The 25,288-nt window shown below is 39.6% G+C and overlaps 1 protein-coding gene and 1 long non-coding RNA gene across 3 annotated transcripts in view; one reads left to right on the top strand and one right to left on the bottom strand.

Moving 5' to 3' along the window:
- Nucleotides 1–25,288, bottom strand: part of NPSR1 (neuropeptide S receptor 1) — a 152,885-nt gene that overhangs the window by 103,893 nt on the left and 23,704 nt on the right. The window contains exon 2 of the mRNA XM_011280501.3: nt 19,410–19,542. Within this exon, the coding sequence (XP_011278803.1) occupies nt 19,410–19,542 (133 nt within the window). The remainder of the gene's footprint in view (nt 1–19,409; nt 19,543–25,288) is intronic.
- On the top strand, nt 19,155–24,787 carry LOC123383949. Of its 2 annotated transcripts, XR_006594394.1 has the most exons (3): nt 19,155–20,891; nt 22,998–23,074; nt 23,499–24,787. It is a non-coding gene; the product is annotated as an uncharacterized LOC123383949 (long non-coding RNA). The 2 variants fall into 2 exon arrangements; XR_006594393.1 differs by having other exon boundaries at nt 22,998–24,787.

The raw sequence follows: 25,288 nt of genomic DNA, 5'->3' as shown, positions 1-25,288 counted from the left end.
AAAAATACTCATATATCAATTTGGCCCCAGATCAGTTGAATCAGAATCTGTGGTGTGGGGCCTGGACATTAATGTTTTGATTTTTTGTTCTTTTTTTTTTAAGTGCTCTTGGACTTGACTCTTCCCTGCAGGATGACTGGAAACTACTAGCGTTGGATGCTATGAAGTATCTCTAGTGCTTATATTTACAAACCCCCTCCCTCCTTTATGGAGTCCCTGTTTTCTAGCCAAGCAAGCCTACTGGCCATATTCTGAGAACACCACACACCTCCTGCTCTCCTATTTTCTAGGCCAGAATAACTCCTGGCTTATTTCTTTGGGAAATCTACCTATCATTTAAGATCCATCTCTCCCTGAAAAGCCTTTCTGATTTCTCTTACGAGAATATAATTTCACCTTCTTTGAAAATGTCTTAGCTCTTGCTTTTATGTAATTTTTTCCATGACATTTTCCTCTGCTTTGTGTCATTTCAATTAATAACTTTGATATCTCCCTGTTATACATAAGTCCCCCAGTGAAAGGCTATTTCCCACTAATGCCACTCTTCTCTGCCGGCTCTAGCAGAGGGCCTTGTGCACAGTAGATCCCAAATTAGTATTTCTCCCACTGAATCGGGCCACAGATCAAGAACAGCCTCTCAAAAATCTAATATCAGGCCAAGCAGAAAGGCCTTTCTCTTATTAGCTAAAGGAATCTTATTGGCTCAAGCTTCTGATTATTCATGGCCTTTGAGACTCCAGTATAGGAAGTTCAGAAGGCTGTTTAGTCACTAATAGTAGAATTCAGAAATAGGCAATTCACGGACACTGGATATCTTTCTCTCCTTTCTCTGCTTTATCTCCTCTCTCCCAAGGGAGGTCATTGTACATTTAGTCTCAGGGTCTTGAGGCGAATGCCAAAACAGGTGGGACTAGTCCTTCCCCCCATAGACCTATCAAACTTGTCAGGTTTGAGCAGAAAGTCGCTTTCCTAGGAATTCCAAGTAGAAAGGGTCTTGGATACAGGGAACTACAGACATAAGAGGGTTCCGGGAAGCTTGATCTTAGCTCCCTGTAACACTACAACAGGTGGTCTACAGGAGCTCACCTGGAGTCTCTGAAGACTTCATGAATTGTTGTAAGCACCAATAAATCAGGAAATTTCCAAGACCTAGCTTACAAGGCACTGATGATAATCTCATGTTTGCCATCTGCTCATGACTCGCCACCAGTGAGTAATGACCTCTCCTTTGTTTTTATCTTTCACATCTCCTGTGTGTGCTCCTCAGTGGCAGGATATGACCGGGCAGCAAACAGGAAAAACAATTCTGGGAAATGAAGGCTTCTCCCCTGTGACTCTACGGAGAATCTAGAGAGGGGGCAGTGGTGATGAGGAATTAACAAGAGACGATCTGGACAAACTCAAGGTAAGTCAAGACAAACTCATTCGGGGGAAGACAGAGAGGGGAAAATGAAGAGATAAGAATAATGTAAATGGAAAAAAGAAAGGAAGCCCAAGAAAATGTTTCTCCTGAAAAGACCGTATGCAACAAGCAGAAAGGTATCTCTGAGGAGGCCTCTGCTTGTTCCCAGGAGGTTTACAGAGTGGCTTTCTCAGGGTGAATTTGCCAGGGTGTGTAGTTTACTCCTTAGTTAAGCAGGTCCAGAAACTGGGCTTCTGATCTATAGCCACCACCAAAACTCAATTTTCTGATAACAGCCTGTTCGAGGGACTGAAGTCATCACAAGGTTGCTTCATGATCATACAATCAGAGTAAGAATCAGCAGCTGGTCTTGGAGACCCCCTCCCTGCGTCCACACTAGGCTTCTGCTCCACGGGGCCACACACGCTGCGTGTTTGGTCACTACCAGATCCCTGGCACTTAGCACAAGCCTCGTGCCTAATAGATGCTCAATGAGTTTTGGCTGACAGGATGGATACACAGTCATGATGAGGCCTGATGACACATCCTTGATTCAAAGGACAGAGCATCACACGAGTGACCCTGATTTAGTGTGTCTCTCTTGGGAGGGCATATAGGTCAGATTAGGTCAGTGAAGGGCATGAAGACATTTGCCAAACACTACTGGGAAGAGTGCCTTCCTATACTTCTAAGAAGCCTTCTGGAAGTTATAGTTTTTCTCCACCCACGTGAACTAATATTCCTCAGGGGTCATTAGGAGGCATCTGCTATGGGTTGAATTGTATTTCCACAGATTTATTTGTTGGAGTCTTAACTCCCAGTACCTCAGAATATGACAGTATTTAGACACAAGGCTTTTTTTTCTCACAGCACAGATTACTGGGTTTATTTAAATCACATAAATAAGAATATTTTGGCAGTTACAATAAGAACTGTAGCACATATTAATATCCACAGGGATTTCAGGCTATATTACAAAGCTGTAGTCATGAAGATAGTATGGTACTGGCACAAAACAGACACACAGATCAATGGAACAGAATAGAAAACCCAGAAATGGATCCACAACTATGTGGTCAATTCATCTTTAACAAAGCAAGGAAAGAATATCCAATGGAAAAAAGACAGTCTCTTCAACAAATGGTGTTGGGAAAACAGGACAGTGACATGCAGAAGAATGAAACTGGACCACTTTATTACACCATACACAAAAATAAATTCAAAATGGATAAAAGACATAAATGTAAGGTAGGAAACTATCAAATTTCTAGAGGAGAACACAGGTAACAACCTCTTTGACCTTGGCCATAGCAACGTCTTACTAGATACATTGCTGGAGGCAAGGGAAACAAAAGCAAAAATGAACTATTGGGACTTCATCAAAATAAAATGTTTCTGCACAGCCAAGGAAACAATTGACAAAACTAAAAGGCAACCTACAGGGGCGCCTGGGTGGCTCAGTTGATTAAGCGTTTGACTTCGGCTCAGGTCATGATCTCACAGTTGATGAGTTGGAGCCCCGCAATGGGCTCTGTGCTGACAGCTCAGAGCCTAGAGCCTGCTTCAAATTCTGTGTCTCCCTTTCTCTCTGCCCCTCCCTTGCTCATGTTCTGTCTCTTTCAAAAAGAAATAAATATTAAAAAAAAAATTTTAAGGTAACCTGTGAAAAAGAAGATATTTGAAAATGACATATCTGATAAAGAGTTAATATCCAAAATCTGTAAAGAACTTAGGACACAGGGCTTTTTAAAGAATAATTAAGGTAGAATAAGGTCATATGAGTGAGACCTAATTCATTTGACTGGTGTCCTTGTAAGAAAAGATTAAGACACAGACATTCATACACACAGAGGAAAGACCATATGAAGACAGAAGAAGATGGCCAACAAAAAGCCAAGCGGCGAGGCCTCAGAAGAAACCCAACTTGCCAACACCTTCCTCTTGAACTTACAGCCTCCAGCATACTCCAGAAAACAAAATTCTATTGTTTAAGTTACCCAATCTATGGTATATACAGCACCCCCAGCAAATACAGCATCCCATACCAGGATGGGGAACAAAGCTTAGGGGGTGATGCCTTCTACCATATCAGAGAGAGGGTCCTTCGTGGCACCGCTGGATTGTTAAAACAGATCAAGCCCAAGGCTTATTCTGCCACTGACTCTTCCATGGACAAAAGCAAAATTGTCCTCTTTCTTGCACTAGTGTTTGAACTCTCACTTATAACCAAATACACCACTGTGCCCTTACCACCCAGAACCATGTTCCATCATAGTGAATGCTTAATAAATATTTGTTGAATGATCATAGAAAGAAATGAATAAATAAGCCATGTATGGAATTGTAGAATGTTGATCTGGAAAGCACCCCCAACCCCGAGGCAGCAAGCAACAGGGAAGCGAGTCAACCTTATAACTGCATTCCATGGGTCGTTTTCCTTCGATGTGGGCCTGAAGCCAGATACTACCATTATGAAGTGACGGCGCTAATTCATAAAGGTGTCGGCACTCATTACAGCAAAAGTGTTTAATTATTAAACAATTATCTAAAGATGTAGAAGTTCCTCTCACTTTTTACAACTGGGCATTTCTGATTAGAAGCACAGGGCTACTAGAACCAGATCACTCTGGCCTCTTACGCTCAACCAGCTAACATCTTCATTTTTAGAGATGGGAAAACAAAGGCTTAGTGAGGGTAAGTACCTTTCCCAGGTCACCCAGTGTGCTAATGGTGGCGTGAAAGCAGGGAACAAAAAGAAATACAAAAGAAGGAAAAGCTTTCGTAGGAGAAGAGTTCATTCTTTTTAGTCAAATTATTCACATAGTGATAGGACAATATCTTCTTTTCCTGCTCAAAAGAAACTGATTTTCTTTACAAACATAGACCTTTTCTTTTCAGAGTAGGGAACAATGATGGCATTGTGTAGCCACCGTAGCAATAATCTAAATGAAAAGCATGTGCATTTATTCAGATGTTAGCCAATTAGGCAACTTTTGGAGGAATAAGTGAGTCATAGAGTAGAAAGATTTTGTGGTATTAAGTAGGAAAGAGCACACAAATATCAGAAAAAAGCTACATAAAAAACACTTTAGTTCAGAAATGTACTTCAATTTTAAGCAGTGTGTGTGTGTGTGTGTGTGTGTGTGTGTGTGTGTTTTAGGAATACTTTACAATATGGCATAAAAGGTGAGAGAGGAACCAATAAGATATTAAATGAGTTCCAAAAAAAGAAATACTGAATATTGACAGAAATGAAAGGCACTAGGCAATATAAAACATATTTTGAAACTAATTGTTGGAAAAACAACTTCTAAGAGAGTTCAGAAATGATAAAAAGTAGAGGTAATGCTGCTAATAATGGAATCAAAATCAAATCTGTGATTAGGAAAAGGTTAAATAGTTCTTCCAAATGTAGAGGAATAGGACCAAGATATTTAAATGATAAGAAAGAAAAACCGGAGTTACTGACATACGGATAGTTAGCATTCCTGAACAAAAGATCAGAACAAAGAAGATAATCAATTTTCAGACATAAATAAAGTGAGCTAAGAAATCACTTTATCTGCAGATCAAGAGCTTACTTGGCCGAGAGCAGAACTGATCAAATAGACCAATAAATAGATATAACCAGAAAAAGGTATGGAACCACAAAGAAAAAAAAATCTAGAAACAAACAAAAATTTGATAACCTATAAAAGAAGAAATCCCTGGCTGACTTTAGACTTCTCCTTTGTAACATATATTGCTGGGAATCTACGGAGTAACATCTATGGAGATCTGAGCTGTGAGTTAAAAACTTCTCCCCCCCGTCTATATTGTCATTGTTGAGAAGGTGAGAGAAAGACTTTTTCATAAATGCCAGGTGTCTGAGACTCCTCTTCAGGTACCAAACCTGAAAGGAGAAGGAATCATAACTCAAAGTACTTCAGAAAACTGTGAGCTGTATCAAATACAGGGGCCAAGAATGAGGAAACCAACTGCTGGTGAGCACAAAACATTCCAACATAGAAATACTTGTTGATAATTGTAAACATCAACACAAAATGGAAGACGAAGGCCATAAGAACATTTTTAATGATAATATTTTATTCAAATGTTTGGTCCAGTGTTTGTCAAATAAATGCAATAAAAATAAAATAGATGAAGTTAATATCACATAAATAAATTTGGAGCCGAGTGAATAAATGAAACTAAAAGGATTGTGTGTGTGTGTGTGTGTGTGTGTGTGTGTGTGATGTTAAGCACACAAACCTATATTAAAGATATACTAGTCAGGAGCCTTTAGGAGCCAAATAATAAAATGTTAAAATTTATAAAATAAATGTTGATTAAAAAATATTAGGAGAAAATGAAAGTATGAAAGTAGGAAAGCTTTTAGTTACCCATGACGTATCAAATAGATCAGAAATACATGAAAATAAAGAATATTTGAAGGCTATAATTAATATGGGAAAATTCAAAAAGATAAGCACAAAGAACACACTGAGAGACTGAATATACAAACGGACAATGATCAGACTGTATATAAACGTAGAAATCTGACCCACAACCTGCAGCAACCAGCCCAGGAAGCCAACTTATTATCTATCTGTAGCAACCGGTCCAGAAAGCCAAGCAATAATCACTGTAGTAATCCACTCCAAATAGGCAGAATTTGGTTAAAAACTGACAACTTTTCTAATTTTTGACCCTGTTTCCAACTTAGAGCCAAAGAGAGAAAGTCAAATATGCACGGCTACCCAATGACATAGGATGCTGTGTTTCCACTTAACCTGCCTATGGCTTCCCATGCCAGTAGCCTCCCATGAGGGCACAACTGAAGCCTTCCCTTTTTTCTATATAAAGCTTTCCCACCCTTCGGCTCATCTTTGAGTCTCTGCCAACAGAAAGGATGGTGGTGGACTCCCCAGCTCTAGCAAGCTCTGAATAAACAATTATTGCTTGCTCTCATTCAGGTGACTTTCTCTTACTCCCAACAACATTAATCATTATATCCTACTTTTTATAGTATACGTAAAATATTTTTCAACAGAAATGATTGCATGTTAGACCTCAAAGATACTCTTAATAAATTCCAAAAACCAGGGATCCTTCCGAAAAATACTCTTTGACTGCAAGGCAAAAACATTAAATGTGAATTATAAAATGTTAAAGACAATAGAAAGTCACCTAGACAATAAAAATAAAAAGAACCCCCAAACCACCAAATGGTTATTGTGTGAAAAGAGATATAAAAACTTCAAAACTAAAGTGTTGGAAATGAAAACAGTAACATAATGTCATACACAAATTTATGAATTCATAAAAAATTCATAGTCTTAACATTTTCATTATGAATGAGAATTACAGGTAATGTCATCAATATGGCAACACATGTTATTCCTGACTTCTCCCTCACAAGAAGACAAACTAGCAGTTGTCCATACACAAGATGCAATTATGAAGCATCCTGCTAGAACACAGAGGCCAAGAAGGGCTGCATTAGAAGGGTAAGAAGAGTAGCTTTACTCTGGCTGCATCACCCCTCACTCAGGAAGGCACAACACCACATCAACAGGACCCCTCTTGGACCTACAGTTTCTCCAGGGGGAAAAAAAAAGATTGCTAGAGAGGTCTGCAAGTCCAGTCAAAATATATTTTAAAATTCATACAATTTAAAAGCCAAAAAGAAATGATCCATTTAAATTATGGGCGTGGGACCTGAATGGACATTTTTCCAAACAAGGTATTCAAATGGCCAATAGGTTCATGAAAAGATGCTCAAATCACTGATTATCAGGGAAATGCACATCACATCCATGAGGTATCATCTCACACATGTTAAACTGGTTATTATCAAAAGATAATAGATAACAAATGTTGGCGAGGATGTGGAGAAAAAGAATCCTTGTACATTGTTGGTGGGAATGCAAACTGGTGCAGTCACTCTGGAAAACAGTATGGACGTTCCTTAAAAAATTAAAAATAGAATTACCATATGATCCAGCAATTCCACTCCTGGCTATACACCCAAGGAAATGAAATCTCCATCTTCAAGAGATATCTTAACCCCATGCTCATGGCAGCATTATATATAATAGCCAAGACTCAGAAACAACTTGTGTTTGTTAACAGATGAAAGGGATATGTGTGTGTGTGTGTGTGTGTGTGTGTGTGTGTGTGTGTATGCCTAAGACAGTAGATTTTGAAAGTTCTTAACACACACGAATTGTAACTATATGCGGTGATGAATATTAACTAAACTTATTGTGGTAATCATTCCACAGTATAAACATATATCATTACTTTGTCCACCTTAAGCTTACATGTTACATGCCAATTTTATCTCAATGAAGCTGAAAAACTTTTAAAAGTAAATGAATAAGCAGAATTAAAATAAATAAATGAATTAAGTACACAACTCAAAAATACAGGAAAAAAGTGAAGAAATAGGCATAGGCAGGTCATAGTGAGTTCCACCTACGACCTTGAACACCTCAACACCCCTGGTCTTACTTCTCTTCCCTTGCTGAACCTCTCATTTTCTCTGTTGTCAGCTAATTAGCCAGAGGTTTTAAGGGTGGAGAGTTCCTTAGTTCATTAGTAAATTGCTCTCCAAGAAGTGCTTTGAGGCAAAGCTAATTTTCTATACTAATATGATAAGATTTGGCCCTATCAGAAAAAGGAAGTTATTTGAATGTGTGCCAAAAAATATGTTTTCTATCTTTCCTTTGTTGAACTCAATGGGAGTTATTCTCATTAGCTCCTCTTCTTTATTGCGTTTGAATAAAACAGACAAGTCAGTCTTGAAGATGATAAATGACTAATAAATTTTAATTGGCACTTTAGCTCATAAGATATAAACAGTCATTAAATTCATCCAGAAAATTGTTAGAATGGAAGTGCTAAAAATTGCAGAATGTGCCAAAATAGCAGCTTCAATAGCTTCTGGTTTCCTTCCATTCTTAAGACTAATCCTATAACCAAAGGTCCTAATGGAATTTATAGAAAAGAATTAGTTAAGGTTTTTTTGGAAGGGGTCTAAAATGTGAAGAAGTAAGTTAAAACATATGAAAACACACAGATCAATAGTATAGTATGGAAAGCCCAGAAATAAACCCCCTACTCATATATGGTCAATTAATCTCTGACAAAGGAGGCAAGAATATTCAATGGGGAAAAGGCAGTTTCTTCAATAAATGGTGTTGGGAGAACTGGACAGCTACATGCAAAAGAATGAAACTGTCCACTATCTTACACCATATGCAAAAACAAATTCAAAATAGATTAAAGACTTGAATGTAGGACTGAAACCATAAAAGTCTTAGAAGAAAACACAGGCAGTAAACTCTTTGACATCAGCCTTAGTGACATTTTTTTGGACCAGGATTTGCCAGCAAGAGCAATCAAAACTAAAATAAAATGGGATCACATCAAACTGAAAAGCTTTTGCATAGCAAAGAAAACAACTAACAAAACAAAAAAGGAACCTATTGAAGGGAAGAAAATATTTGCAAATGATATATCTTGATAAGAGGTTAATATCCAAAATATATAAAGAGCTTACACAAGTTAACATCAAAAACAAATAAATAATGTGATTAGAACATGAGCAGAGGACTTGAATGGACATTTTTCCAAAGAAGACATCCAGATGGCCAACAGATACATAATAGATGCTCAACATCACTCATCATTGGGGGAATGTAAATCAAGACCACAATGAAGTGTCACTTCACACCCGTCAGACTGGCTATAACAAGTGTTAGCAAGGATGTAGAGAAAAGGGAGCCCTTATACACTGTTACTGGGAATGACAACTGATGCAGCCACTGTGGAAGACAGTATGGAGGTTCCTCAAAAAATTAAAAATAGAATGACCATATGATCCAGGAATTCCATTACTGGTTATTACCCAAAGAATATGAAAACCCTAGTTCAAAAAGATACGTGCATCCTTATGTTTCTTATGTTCTTATATTCTTACATTCTTATGTTCTTATATTGCAGCATTATTTTCCATAGCCATATTATGGAACAACCCAAGTGTCCATCAATAGATGAATGGATAAAGATGTGAGATCTATCTATCTATCTATCTATCCATCTATCTATATCTAACTATCTGTATTTATCTATCTATCTATATAGACAGATCTATATACAGATAGATCTATCTATCTATCTATATATCTATATATGATCTCTCTATATCTCTCTATCTCTGTATATCTCTATCTGTATATAATGAAATATTACACAGCCATAAAAAAGAATGAAATCTTGTCATTACACAACATGGATGGATCTTGAGGGTATTATGCTAAATGAAATAAATCAGGCAAAAGACCAATACCTTAATGATTTTACTTACATGTGGAATTTAAAAAACAAAACAAACCAACAAAACAAAATAGAAAACAGACTCATAAATATGAGAAACAAACTGTCAGTCATGAGAGTGGGGAAGACCTGAGGCCTGGCCAAATAGGTGAAGTAGATTTTAAAAAGGTATAAGCTTCCAGTTATAAAATAAATAAGTCATAAGAATATAGACTATAGCATAAGGAATATAATCAGTAACATTGTAAAAACTTTGTATGGTGACAGTAGGTAAGTAGACTTATAGTGGGGATCATTTTGTAATGTACAAAAATATCAAATCATTATGATGTACACCTGAAACTAATAGGGCACTATGTTTCAGTTATACTTCAATAAAAAACATAGATATGCAAAATTAAAATACTTCTTCTATTCAAATTTTCTGATAAATGATGTGTTCTTTGTTTCCACAAATGTATGAGTACTGCTATAGTTATTGTGGAAGACAAAGACAAATTAAGTTTCTTCTCCAATACACTCGCTAAAGTAGAAGAAAATTCTCCCTTTTAAATAAGCAAATTATACTTGAATAGGTACATAAGTATCATCAACAGATGAACAGAGAGGACCCCTGCCTTCAAGGAACTGGGTATGACTCTATAACTAGTGCAATCAGCAAGGCTTTTGTTTTCAGGGACCTTCTTAAATAAGACTCAGTATGGATCTATGTTGGTGGCTTCTAGAGCATTTGTCTCATGACATTTTCCATCATCTTTTAGTCCTGGGGAAACTAAAAGGACATCAGCCAATTTGAAAGACTTAAGAGTGTCTTTCTTTCATAGAAGTCCACTTCTACAAACTCTTATAAAAAAATAAATAAATGCTCACAAGATTTAATCATGAGACTATTCATTGCATAACTGCTAATAAAAGCCAAAACTTGTGTGGGAGGGATGCACACAGTCAACAGTAGGATTTTATCGACTTAACGGGACAATCATCCAAAGGGTCAATGTAGTACACGGAGAGCGGGCCAAGATAAAAGGTTAGAAGAAGATAGTATGACACTCTGGAGGAGGCATTCTCAAAGCAGAGGAATAGCTAGTCAAACAGATTCACTGTCTAAACTTCTCAGTTCTCTATGGAAATTAAAATATGGAAGATAAGCTATACCAGAGACTGCCACATACCTCTATTCTCTCATTTTTCCTTATGAAAAGGAATCTAGCTTTATTCTGGCCAATGGACTCAGGTGAAAAACCAACAAAAGCATTTATTCTTCTTTAATTAGAGATGGTTGATGAAACACAAGCAAAAATTAATGGGTGTGAGTTCTGGGAATGTCAGCTAAGAGAGAGACAGATAGCTGGCATGGACCCTCCTCTCTTCCCTCTTTCCTCCCCTCTTCCTTCCTATTGACTAGACTTTGTGCACGATGGCTGGAGTTCTAGCAGCCATGTTGAACCAAGAACGCTCCATACCATGAAATGACCTTGGGGATGCAAGTCCTTTAATAGAGTAGAAACACAGAACTACATGGTCCCCGGTGATGTGGAAAGACAATATGAGCCCTGGACTGCCCACCTCAAGAATTCTTTACATAAGATAAAAATAAATCCCTATACACTTAGGCTGCTATTATCTGGATTTTATGCTTGTGTGGCTGAATTTAATTCCAACTGATTTACCAACTAAATAAAGATGAAATGGAAATCCAAAAGTTTTTCAAAGAATCACTCAAGCCTACTTGAGTCGCTAAGTAGGTGGCTATTGTCAACAAGTGAGTGATGATGGAAATATTATTTAATGAATGGCATTAGTATTGCCTTACCAAATAATAAGTGTTAGAGCACATTTTTCTCCCTCAAAAAAAGCCAGGTACAATCTTTGGATTTATTTTCCAAATATTTGTGCCATTTATGATGTCGGTTGAATCTGATGATTTAAGAATATGTTTATATGAAAAACTTTGGCCATCCTTCAAAGCAACATTTGAGAGCCAAAGGCACATCTGAGCTAAGTATACTGTCCTGAATAAAAGAGTAGAGCAGTTGAGGGTTGCAATGAACTTCAGGCCTTTTGCAGAACTTTCACTCTTTTAGTAAGTGACTCAAAGGATTTTAAATTAACCATCCCATTCATTTCATTTCGATGAATGAAACAACCATAGTGGTACATTAGCAGCTAGCATTTATTGAGCAATTATTATGTGCCTTGCACTGTATTAAGCACTTCATTGATATCGTCTCATTTACTCCTCTCCACAACTCTGAGAAGTATCCTTACTTTTTGGATTAGGAAACTGATATTCGGAGAAATTGCCTTTTCCAAAGGCACAGAGCTAGGAAGTACAATTGCTGAGACTTAAGCCCAAGTCTGAATAACCTAAAACACTGGCAAAACAAAATGCTCACCCAAAGAGGTGAGTTTGTGGAAATTTTTATCAATTTAAAAGAGAGGTTTTATACAGTGGTTGATAGAATACTTTGAAAAGATCATATCTCCATTCAGAATGTTGATTAAAATAGAAAGGTAAAAATTTGCCAGATCTAGCTCTTCCTAAACTTTGGAACCATCACATTTGGTTTGCCTTTATGTAAATTCCCCAAGGGATCAGAAATAGAAAAGTTTGAAATGGGTGAAGTTTGTCTTCAATAACACTGGCCACTTCCCCACTCCCTGCCATCCACTGCCCTCAGGGCCCTTCCCTTTCTATGAGCTTTCAGAATTTCATTCCGTACCGGGAAGCAACGAGCAAAGTGAAACGTGGGATATGTTTTCAGAGTATTTTCACTTTAACTGAAGTCCAAGAACTGGTTATGCTGTGACAGACATTTTAGCCAATGTCAACAGGTTTGCAAGGCGTTGGGATGGGACAGGAGGATTCCTGGTGTCCCATCCTGCATGGGCAGTTGTCACTAGTTACGGTCCTGGGACTCACTGTGCAGACTGGAAATCCAGCCAACTGGTCAGATACAGATAGTTTTAACTTTATCACAAGCACTTTCAAAATCCTTTGAAGTTTATATTCAGCTCTTATGTTCTCCTGCCTCTAATGACTTCTGTGCTCTGGCTTGGCCAATTTCCCTCATTTATTAAATACATTGGCACCAGGCTCTCCATTTTGCTCCATCCAACCAGCTTCCCATTGTCCTGAGGTGTTTAAGTATGCCCACGGATCACTCACCCACACATAGGCCTCTTGGGAAGCCCATCCTGTAATGATTAAAAGCTCACGATTGGAAGAAAGACTACCTGAATTTGAATATTTTGTCCACCCTCACTGCATGACCTAGGGCAAGGTCTGAATATCTTTGAGCTTTAATTTCCATGCCTGTAAAAAGGGGATTGTGGCAGGGCTAGGTCATGGGACTATTGTGAGGATTAAAGAAAATAATCTACACAAAGCATTTAGTACATAGCCTGGTACATGGTGAGCATTTAATAGAATTTAGCTTCTCTTATGGTGGCCCTGTTTGCTAATGACTTTCTCTGTGACCCCACTTTAGCAACCCGATACAAGGCAGACACTGAGTTATATCACCTCTGTAACATTCACCAGAGGATACCTTGATTGTTGAACACACACTCGCTGCTTTCCAGGCCTCTTCTTCAGGGGCTCTCACTAAACCCACCTCAAGACTGTGTGGCCACCTGTCATTCCTTGACTCTCCACTGTCTCTATACTTTTCTGACCTGTACTGCTTTCATTTCCTTCTTTAACAAAATTTGTTTAATGTTTATTTATTTTTGAGACAGACAGAGTGTGAGCAGGGGAGGGACAGAGAGGGAGACACAGAATCTGAAACAAGCTCCAGGCTCTGAGCCGTCAGCACAGAGACCAATGCGGGGCCTGAACTCATGAACCACGAGATCATGAGCTGAGCCAAAGTCTGATGCCTAACCAACTGAGCCACTGAGGCGCCCCTTCATTTCCTTCTTTAATCAGGGTCTCTGTGGCCCAACATTTGTATCACGCTCTTGAAAAGAAGTTCAACTTCCTTGCTTTATTGTGTTCCCCTGTTACCAGCAAAACCTGGCTATGGGCTAATTTAAGTATCTGTTTTCTCATTCTTACACCTTGGGACTTTTGCACAAAAGGCGATGGTGGACTGAACCAAGCTAGCATGATAGAGGATAAGCTCAAGGTAAGCCTGAACATCTTAGCAAGGCATCCAAAGCTCCCATTTATTGTTTATGGCCACGCCTTATTTCTTTCATCCAAGACCTCCATCCCCCCATACCATGTTCCACACATTCCGGGTCACCTGTCATCTTCTAATACACCTAGCTTTTTCCCTCTGTTATAATCTGAATGTGCCTCCCCAAAATTCATATGTTAGAGCCCCAGCTCGGATGTGGACGTGGCTGTATGTGTCGATAGGGCCTTTGTGGAAGGGGTTAATGTTAAATGAGGTCATAAGAGGAAGGCCCTGATCTGATAGGATTTGTGTCTTTATTAGAAGAGATACCAGAGAGCTTGCTTTCTCTCTGTCCACGTGAGGACGTAGTGACAAGACAGCCCCCTGCAAGCCAGCAAGAGAGCTCTGACCAGAACCTGACCATGCTGGCGCCCTATCTCAGATCCCCAGCCTCCAGAACAGTGAGGAAATATGTGTCTGTTGTGTAAGCCACCCAATCTGTGGTACTTTGTTGTGGCACACTGGGCAGACTAAGACATCCCCTTCTTGATGCCAAGAGGAAAACACCTAGAAGGTGTTACCATTCCTTTCCTTTCCTTTACGTGATTATCATTATGCAAATGTCTTGGCCTCACAGGGACACACTAATAATAGCAGCATCTTTATGTGAGAACAAGTCATTCATGCGGAGGTTAACCTAGCAGCCTTTGCTTTAATACCACCCTGACAGGGCCAGTGTCTTGTCTGATGTTTCCTCATATAGAGAAGCCTGGTACACGTTCCTCTGAAGGAAAAATCTTAGTGATAGGCAGATACGAATGTGTGCTGATTTTGACTTTCTCCTTAATCTTACTGGTCATCTGATAATCACGCACACTGGGTTATATGGATTAGGCTTGATTTCATTGGGAAGTTTCCTTTATATTTTCATTTGCATTATTATTATTCATGAGGCATATAATGATTCAATGTTTTGGTTTCAGTAGTTCCATATAATGGTTTATAATTTTCAAGTTATAATAAAAGTCCTAACATAGCATCTATTTTCAAGAGACTACATTTTATTTTATTTTATTGAAAGAGTTTTTTTAAATGTTGATTTATTTTCGAGAGAGAGAGGGAGCAAGCAGGGGAGCAGAGGGGCAGAGAGAGAGGGAGACACAGAATCCGCAGCAGGCTCCAGGTTCTGAGCTGTCGGCACAGAGTGCGATGCGGGGCTTGAACTCACGAACCGTGATATCATGACCTGAGCCAAAATCAGATGCTTAAACAACTGAGCCACCCAGGTACCCCAAGAGAATGCATTTTAAAACTTTGGCAAACATGTGACTTATCTAAACTGTTATAAATGTTAAGCTCCCCATCTTGCTTTCACTCTCCCCAACCCCACGCAAAAAGCTTGATGTTCCCTTCACATATTGAAAATGGGATTCATACTATGGGCTGGGCTAGAATTTTATGATGGTGCAAGCTTTTCAAATTCTGATTTTAAGATTTTATATAACAGCAGTTGTAAACCAGTGGCCCTTAGGACAAATCTGGCCTGCCCGAGTGGTTTGTTTGATTAGTATCCCATTTGACAAGAATTGAGTTTGAATGCCTGTAGGTGGGGCATGCATTCTTCAGTTCCCCTGGGTGTCCATCTTTGCCTGTCCCTTCCCTGGGCTCTTTCAAACATTTGCTTCTGAAGGCATTTGAGACTGCAACTCCTGCTCTATATTGAGGAGCTGTGTTTTTTAAATAAAACATTTACTGATATAAACTACGTCAAGTGCACAAATAATTATATAACTTGGTGAATTATCACAAAGGTACACACCTGTGTGACTACAATCAGCATCACCAAAAAGAACATTAATAGAGCTAGAGTCCTCTTGTCTTCACTCTGTTCCCCTAAAGCAAGTGCTGAGACAAAGATGTGGGCACCCGAGCTATGAGAAGCACAGTGAATATCCGGATTTCCAACATATAAATATAGCTTCATAAGCTATCTTTTGGTTTGTGCGTCCTCGTTTTATTATTTTTCATTCTTTTACTTTCCTTCTAATTTTATTTTTTTCTGTATCATTATTTTTAAGGTATACATCTCTTATAAGCAGATTAAATAAAGTAGGTATGTCTTTTTTAAAACTATTTTTAATGTTTATTTATTCTTGAGAGAGAGAGACAGAGCACAAGCGGGGGAGAGGCAGAGCGAGAGGGAGACACAGAATCCGAAGCAGGCTCCAGGCTCTGAGGTGTCAGCACAGAGCCCGATGTGGGGCTCGAACTCAAAAACCATGAGATCATGACCTGAGCTGAAGTTGGACACTTAACCAACTGAGCCACCCAGGCGCCCTATAAAGTAGGTATGTCTTAAATCTACTCTGACCATCTTATTTTACACTAAATGCAATTACCCATATATTTGAGGTGACATGTATCAGCTTATTTGCCCTACCTATTCTAATAATTCTAATATTTTTCTCTCAATTTCTTTTAGATTAATTATATAGAATACATGCATATTATATACAAATATGTACATCTATATGTATGTGTATATTTTAAATATTTCACTTTACATGTTTTCAACTGCTAGTATTATGCATATTTATAATTTGGGGATTACCCTATAGGTTTCAATATACCCCCTGACTTCTTAATATCTGACACAAATTAATGCTTTTACTACATCCAAAACAATTCAAGGAACTTAAAGTTCTTTAACTCCCCAAATCCCTTTATTTTGTCTCATTGTTATCACGTATATTTTTTTCACTATTCTTTGTTTTAAATTCTGTATTATTAAAACTTTTCTGGGGCGCCTGGGTGGCGCAGTCGGTTGGGCGTCCGACTTCAGCCAGGTCACGATCTCGCGGTCCGTGAGTTCAAGCCCCGCGTCGGGCTCTGGGCTGATGGCTCAGAGCCTGGAGCCTGTTTCCGATTCTGTGTCTCCCTCTCTCTCTGCCCCTTGCCCGTTCGTGCTCTGTCTCTCTCTATCCCAAAAATAAATAAACGTTGAAAAAAAATTTTTTTTTAAAAACTTTTCTAATGTATGTAAAAGTAAGGAGAATAGTATGAGAAGTTCAAAGAATCCAATGTACTCACCACGAAGCACCAACAAAAATCAGTTTTGTCCTTTATATCCCTACCTAACCATGCCCTCGAATTATTTTGAGGCCAATCTAAGATGTGTTATCAATTGACTTGCAAACATTTCAGTATGTACCCTTTAAAAGATAAGCATTCTTTTAAAACATGAGATAAACCAGGAGTTGACACACATACTTTCTCAATTCAAATTCAATATGGGAATTTTACTTAAACTCATCATTTTCATGTGTTTCAATTCTCTTTATATTTATTTGATTGTTTTCTGATCTGTTGACCTTTATGGTGCTTTATGCATCTGAGTTTTGATGTCTTTCAGGGTTTTGGGGAAACTGTTGGTCATCTTGAGATATTATTTCTGTCCATTCTGTCTTACCCTTTTGTGGGAATCCTTTTCACTGAGCCCATATGTTTCTTACCTTCTGTCTGAATTGTCCATCCTTTTGTTTTTTCATGCTTCAATCATTATTTTCTGACCTATATTCTAGTTTAATAATTTTCTCTGCAGTTACATCTAATTTGCTGCTACACCCATCTATCGTATTTTTAGCTTCGGTTATTTTACATTTTTCAGTTTCTAAACTTTCAGAACCTTGGCAAAATTTCCTCTCTGAGAACTCTTCACTTAAAAGGGCCCTGATCTGACCCCTTGAGTTTTTCCAGAAAGAATTAACAAATAAACAACAGACATGAACATTCATGAGAAATTAAGCCCAGGTTATACAGCAGACTATAGATTAGATTAGAATACACAACTTTTCTCCTTAACAATAGATGGTGATATTTCAATGATTCATTTGTTGATTATTTTTGTAACACTTTAAATTCCAGGCTGATATCCTTGCCGCCTCTAAGTTCTTACATTCTAAAAAAACACACATCTCTGTAGAATGTGGGTTACAACACAGTAATTAAGGAAATTTAATGAAAGTAAGTTATTACATCCTCATCCAGGGATTTTGCATTTCAGCTTTTGCTGGATGATCCTGATTATCCTTTATTCCTACAGTCAGGAGTGAAAAGTGTGGCTCCTGTTTGCAGGAAAGATTGAAGGAGTTTTTTTCCATCATAAGCATCACCTCTGTGACACAACCTTCTCTCCCCATGTCTGTATTTCTCAGTAGTGCCTTTGTTTTTCATCCCGGTCTCTGTAGCCCAGCTTAAGCAGATGGGCTTGCTATACTTTTTTTAGGAAGATATAGGAGAATGTCAGGCTATCAACAACGTTTAGCTAAGTTTCTCCTCTAAGTTATGGTGCCATATTTTTCCCATATTGTGGCTCAAGACTAAACCCCACAGCCAGTGCTGCAATGGAGAGTATAGCATAGGTTGAATGTACCAAACAGCCCATTCTGATGGTCATCTACCATTGCTTCTTGTTAGCACTTAATTTTTTTTTTTTTTTGCATTTTCCCTATAGTCTGATTCAAATTAAAGTCATATCACAGACCATCTTTTTCCCAGAGCTCAGGAGTCCAAGCCTGTCTTAGGCTGGACCTTCTAGGAATCCCATCTGTCCACTCTCTTCTTTGGCCTGTAGAATAGGACTCTCTCCTTGATTATGTTTTCCTTTCGAGCATGACCCCTACCAATTTGGGCTCTACCCATCTCTGTGGGAGTCTTTATTTCACAGATCATTTTTAAACTTGAGAATATTTCACCATTCACCCTTTAAGTGTGATGCATTCACACTTCAACTATACTGGCCATTTCCCAAATCCACATTTAAACATCCCGATCCCAGATATTATCTTCTGTCCTTATACTGTGCCCACCAGTGGTGTTACATATAACTTATATTTCCAAAGCAATGTCCACAGACATAAATCTGCAAAGTACTTGAGACTTCACATTTATTATTGAATACAGATGATTCTGGTCCATTTTCTGGGATATATTATTCTCTTTTTTCTCTTGTTTTAGAGAGAGAGGGAGAGAGAGAGTGGGGGAGGGGAGACAGAGAGAGAGAGAGAATCGTAAGCAGGTTCCATGCTCAGTGTGGAGCCTGACACAGGGCTGGATCCCATGACCCTGGGATCATGATATGAGCTGAAATCAAGACTCAGATGCTTAACCAACTGAGCCACCTAGGTGCCCCTAGGATACATTCCTTAAGCTCATAATATGGTATGATATTGTATTATCACCTTAGTGAACTACGGAGGCTGCTGCGTAGAGGAAGGGTGGAACCCTAGAGAACCCCTTGGTGGCACTAATAATGGTATTTTCAAGTGTGTTGTAGAGTGAATTATTTTTATAATGGAGTCTTGTGGATGTACAGATGTGTTAAAACTTTCTGAAAGAAAAATTCACACATGGGTTTTTTTATCCCTATAGAAATCAGTCTCAAATTTGCCAATGCCTTTTGGACTCGATAGTATGCCATTTCTATTGGTAAAAGAATTGAAAGGAAGGAGCCATAGGAATTTGGAAACAGCTTATTCTCTCCCACCCGCACAGTTACTTACCTGTGATAGCCAGCTGAGTCACAAAAAAGGTCATTCTTGACTTCTTCTTCCTCCTCCACGTAGAGAACAGCACCATGGAGTTTCCAACAATGGTGAAAACAAACAGGACCCACAGAGTTATCAACTGTTCAGTCTGTGAGAAACAAAGCAACACAAAACCAGTGTATTAGTGAGGACCAGGGTACTTTACAGAATGCAAATCTCAGGCTTTGTTCCTGGAATGTCTTCCTCTTGGTGTTGAATCCTCACCCGTCAAAGCTCTACCCTCAAGAGAACAGAGACGCAGTGGTCCTTATTTACAATGATAGCAGTGGAAATTGATGCAACCTTAAGAAATCTATTCGGAAATATACATCAGGAGACAACAAAATGTATATATATTCTTTGGCCAAGCGATTGTTTAAGTCTACGTGAAAGAATTCTAGGTGTGAAAAAAAAATACTATGATAGAAAAGATGTGGATATTTATTGTAAGAATAAATTGCTAATTGTTCAAAGATAACAAGAGAAGTAAATGAAACACTTTAATTCAGTGAACGATCATGTAACTATTAACAATGTAACCAGGAAGATTATGTAGTGACATTAAAAATGCTTATACTATAATAGTAAGTTGAAAAACATGATACAATTATATATTGGGTATGATTATAACTGCAAAATTCTACATGTGAAGAAAGACTGAAGTATACTAAAATGCTAAGATGGGTTATTTTAGGGTAGTGTGATTATGGGTTGTCTTATTCTTTTTCATTTGACAGAATTTTATAATACAGTAATATTAAAGTTCCACTGAGTAATGTATAAATAGTAAATAACAGAAAAAATGAGGAATGCTACTCATTTAAAATGCCAAGTCTTTTGCAAGGAATTTTCCATGATTTCTTCAAGTGAAGCTTTCCATCTGTTTAAAATCTATGGCCCAGAATAAGCAGAGGCCCAGGGCACTGGGGCAGCCTGGACACAAGAATAAAGCAGAGCAAGGCCATGGGTGGAAAGCATGGGGCCAAGGGGATCCAGAGGCAAGCTTGAAGTCAAAAGCCAAGAGACATAAGCTCTAAGGGTCTGGGCAGAATGCTGGTAAGAATGCATACATCTAATACTGGAATCTGAAGTGCAGCTCTTACTTGGTGAAGATAAGAAGAGCCTGAAGATACCCATTGTGATGGTAAAATTTCATGTGTCAACTTGGGTAGGCTACAATGACCAATAGTTTGGTCAAACAGTCATGTAAAATGTTGCTGTGAAGGTATTTTGTAGATATGACTAACATCTACATTCAACTGCAGTTTAAATACAGCGGAATAACCCTCCATAACATGGGTGGGATTCATCCAATAAGTTGAAAGCCTTGAGAGCAAAAACTGAAGTTTCCCAAAGAAGGATTTCTCGAAGAATCCCTTGAGAAACATAGAAATCAGGCCTGAGTTTCCAGCCTTCTGGCTCATTTATGGATTTAAGACTTGCCAGTCCCACAATCACGTGAGCAACTTTCTTAAAATAAGTCTCTCTCTCTCTCTCCCCATTGGCTGTGTTTTCTGTGGAGAAACTTAATACACTGTAAATATCTGAGGCATCACAGTAGCACTTTTTCTTACATTAAATTAACTTTAAGTTATGCAGTGACATATGGATTAATTCTTTAAGATCTGTAGAGGTGCCTGGGGGCTCAGTTGGTTGAGCTTCTGTCCCACTCTTGATTTGGGCCTAGGTCATGATCCCAGGGTGGTGGGACTGAGTCCAACATCAGGCTCCATGATGAGTGTGGAGCCTGTTTAAGACTCTGTCTCTCCTTCTGCTCCCCTCCCCTGCTCTCTCTCTTTAAAAAAAAAAATACTATAACAATTCAGGGGCAGCTGACTGGCTCACTCAGTAGAGCACGTGACTCTTGATCTCAGAGTCATGAGTTCCAGCCCCACATTGGATGTACAGATTACTTAATTAAAAAATTGTAACAATTCAGATAAAGCTCAAAGCCCCTTTGCTACTACTCTCTGTCTTGATCAACTCCTTCTCCCAGAAGGCAAATATCATTTTGATTACATTATCTTTCCAATTACACACAGACATACACACACACATATACCCATAGCAAATAAATAGTATTTTGTGTGTATGGACAGCAATCTGGTATGTACTCTACTCTCTATGTATTGTGCATATTGCTTTTTTCGGTCAGTTGGAGAAATGGCTACATAAAAGGTGGTACTTTCATATAGGGCAGTAAAATATTTCAATGAAAAGAAATGGATTAGATTTGCCAAAACAAAATAAGGTGACGGTGCAGGGAAGCCTCTAGCCTGAAGGAGGGGAGGGAGCTGGGAAGTGTACTGAGTCAGCTCCATTCTCTGAGCCCCTATTCTCCCCAGGCATCACTGGGGTTCCCTGGAGCTGCCAGGTAGAAACCTATACCTGCTTTGCTGGGTTCCAGGGCCAGAGCAGTTTCTCATGGTTTCTTCTCCAGCTCTATCCTTTCCAGAAGTCCAGGCTGGAGCTCGCATGTCCCTCGGTCCTGCACTTTGTAATACTGGTATTTAGGTCCTCCATTGCAGATTTACAGATGGGTTCCTGGGGCCCTGGGCAGAGGTCGGGAGTGAATGCAGATGGTGGGAGTAGGGGGAATAGCGTTAGTGGCAGTGCCAGGGGGCTGGCTGCACAACTAGAATGGGGGGACCACAGGCTTGATGACCTCTTTGAAGGGCACAGGTGGTCAATACCCCACCTCCAGCATGCTTACTTCATTTCCCCTGTTGAGAACAGTCTCTGATCAGTGCCAGGTTCCAGACTTTTCTCTGGTCTTTTTGTAACCAGAAGGGTCACCTTCTTCTGGATGATTCATCTCTCTAGCAGTCTAGATATGAACAGCATTGAGAAAGCATCAAGAGTGAAAACTATTATGAAAAAGGTTAGTCTGAGTGGAGTGAGGGAGTGGTTTTTGTAAGAGAATTCTCTCCTTTGAGATAGATGGACAGTTGTCAGGAGCAGACACAGCAGGGGAAGCCTTTGATGTACCAGAATGATGTTCCCCTTTCAGCAGCTAGCAGGTAGGTCGTAGAACATAAATAGGTGGTTTGAACTTGGAGGACCTACCTTTTAAAACTTTAGAGCAACTTGGGGACCAACGTAAGAAACTAGATGACTTAGACGTCTGTTAGCAGAAGGTCTCACTGCCACCGTGAGGCTGAGAGCTGATACAGTCGGGGGCCAGGGTGGGGGATGAGGCACCTATGTCCCCAATATGGTCCGAATACAGTGTGCTATCAGGGAGGGTGATGAGGTCGTGGGGTGTTTATGATTCAGGAAAAGACGAGGAGCCCCTAGAGCTGGTGGTGTTGGAGATGTGGGCACACAAAGTCCTGCCAAGCCCCACTGAGAATACAGATGAGAGATTTTCCAAGATTTTCTCCTGTTTCTTTCAGGAAATGTCTCACAGGGGAAAACGCTTTGATGCCTTCAAGAAATTCCTTTTTTCAAATTATAGGACACTGGGTCCTGTCCAGCAAACTTTCTCAGCCCGGGTGATGGTGGTGTGGGGGGTTATTTCCACGCTTGTCCAGTACTGAGTTGATTTCTGTTAAACTCTTTTAGCCTCAGATGAAGAAGAAAGGAAGAAGTCAGAATGTTTGTGATGCTTCTTTGCCAGATCGGGAATCGAGATCTCCGCGGTGAGTGGGCAGAGAGCAAAGTCTCGGAGCAGACAGAGAAGGAGGCATGTTTCTCTGCCGGCAGTGGTTGAGTGTCAGGAAGGTGGTGGATACAGGGCTGTTTTCCTTACTGGGTCTCCGTCTTCACCAGCACCACCTATGGCCCTGGTCGGCTGCCCACGTCCCTCAGCTGGATGATAGCTGCTTTCCATGTCTCCCCCATGGAGTCTGCAGCATTCGGTGAACTTCCCACAGAAACTCGCCCCACCTCAGACTCTGGACTCCCCTGGGGCCAGCCTCTTCTCATTGCTTTTCCAGGGAGAGACTCTTCAGTGAATCTGTCTGCCCTTCCCTCAGAATGTCTTACCTACTCTCTACTTTATAGGGATTCTTCCCAGTTTGCAGAGGTAGGGTCAACCTTCTCTGTTTTCTACTTCTGACACAGAACTTTTTTCAACTAAAATTGTACTCTGAAGGCCTTCTGGATGAGAACTGGAGGGATGAAGAGATTTAATCAACTGAACTCAGGTAAATCTGAACTAGAAGTTAACATTTTTTCCCAGAATGTCTCTCTCCTGACGCCTTCCTTTCCTCACATAACGTTAGTTACTGCCTGCGGTTAAGTACAGTCAGGCCTCATTTCCAGAAAAACAGCACTGAACTGGTTAAACAGTTTGCTTTTCACATGGCACATTGCCAATTATGCTGCTGAGATCGAAGTTCAGATTTCCAGAAATCAAGTTTCTCCATACTGGAAGACCTCCGGCCTCTCAGTGGGCACGGGGCGGCTGTTTTCTTTGTTTTTGTGCTGCACAATTCCGACCCAGGCATCCAATATCGTCAAAGTAGGCTTGGAGCTCAGATCTGTTCTGCTGGGAGCCAAGAGTGACAAACACTGCAAATCAAATTATCCTGCTTAGATATATCAGTGAATTGGAAGTCAGGCCTCAGGAGGGCTGGCACAGTCAGTGCTAGCTTGGTTGAGCCTTTTCTTAGAAGCTTGCAGTAACTGTTTTGGGCTGGTAGACCCAAGGCTCTCCGTAAACCGGTCAGGGTCTATTCTCCTTGGGATTGGGTGATGTCTACAGGGCAGGCTGAGCAGGTCCTGTGAAATTAGGCCCCCTGCTCTTGCTTTAGTGTTCTCTATTTGAAGACAATCTCACCTTACCTCAGAAGCTTCAGGAAATTTCCAGATGGAAGAAGACCCCCCCCCCACACCTCCCCAACGCCCTCCTTGCTTTCTGGAGTCTTTCTAAAAGCCATGTTTACTTCTTTGTTTATTAATTCATTCAAAATCAATTAATTGTCTATAGTATAAGGCGTTGGCATTATAAGGGAAAATAAAACATGTAGAGTATATAAATTGTGCTCGGCCAAGTTTAAATCCTGTTTCAGTCAAGTAGTACAAGGGGAATTAAGTATGCAAACACTTACTTGTAGGATCATTTATTCATAGTGTTCTTACCCATGTGTGCACAGACACATAGACCCACACAAATCCCACGGTAATATGAGGATTTGGAAAATTACGACAATGGGAATTCAGGAAGCAAGTTCAGAGACATTTGACTATCACAATCTGGTGAGTGATGTGTAGAAAAGTGGGTAGACTTCGAAACCAGCCCGACCTGGGATCAGATTCTTTGTTACTTGCTAGATGTGTGTTACATTGGTAAATGATAATCTGAGTCTATTTTCTCATTTATAAAATGAAGATAAAGATAAACTCTGCCAGAGGATACTTGTGATGGATACATATGATGATGAAAACGGAGACTTCTAGCTCACAGCTTGATGCATAGTATACGCACAGTAAAAACTGGTTTACCTCCTTCCTTAGTTTCATGTACTACACATAGGTTTGAGGAGTCATTTATAAATAACTCACAACCTTTTCAGGACGATGCTTGAATTCACCCTGTTCACCCTATTTTCAGTTACAGTCTATTGGAATTTCACCTGAGCCCAACCAGCTCTCCACCCAGACCCCCTTCCCCCAGATAGGGATGGTGTTCTAACACCATTCTCAAAACTATTGCAGAATATAGTTGAGGATCAAATGCCCCCTAGTGGTTACATGAGGCAAAATTCCAGCCAGATGCTTAACCGGTGAATTTGAAATTTTGCAGTGACTAGAGACTACAGTGTTTTCAACTCAGCTATGTGGTTTTAGGCTCATGACTAATTGGTTTTAAAATTCAAAGTCATGAGGCCGTGCAGTGATGTCATCTCTTT

This window comes from Felis catus, chromosome A2 (genome assembly GCF_018350175.1).
Source record: "Felis catus isolate Fca126 chromosome A2, F.catus_Fca126_mat1.0, whole genome shotgun sequence".
Lineage (NCBI taxonomy): Eukaryota > Metazoa > Chordata > Mammalia > Carnivora > Felidae > Felis > Felis catus.
The sequence above is the reverse complement of the archived record's forward strand: the minus strand, read 5'-3'. Positions and strand labels throughout refer to the sequence as shown.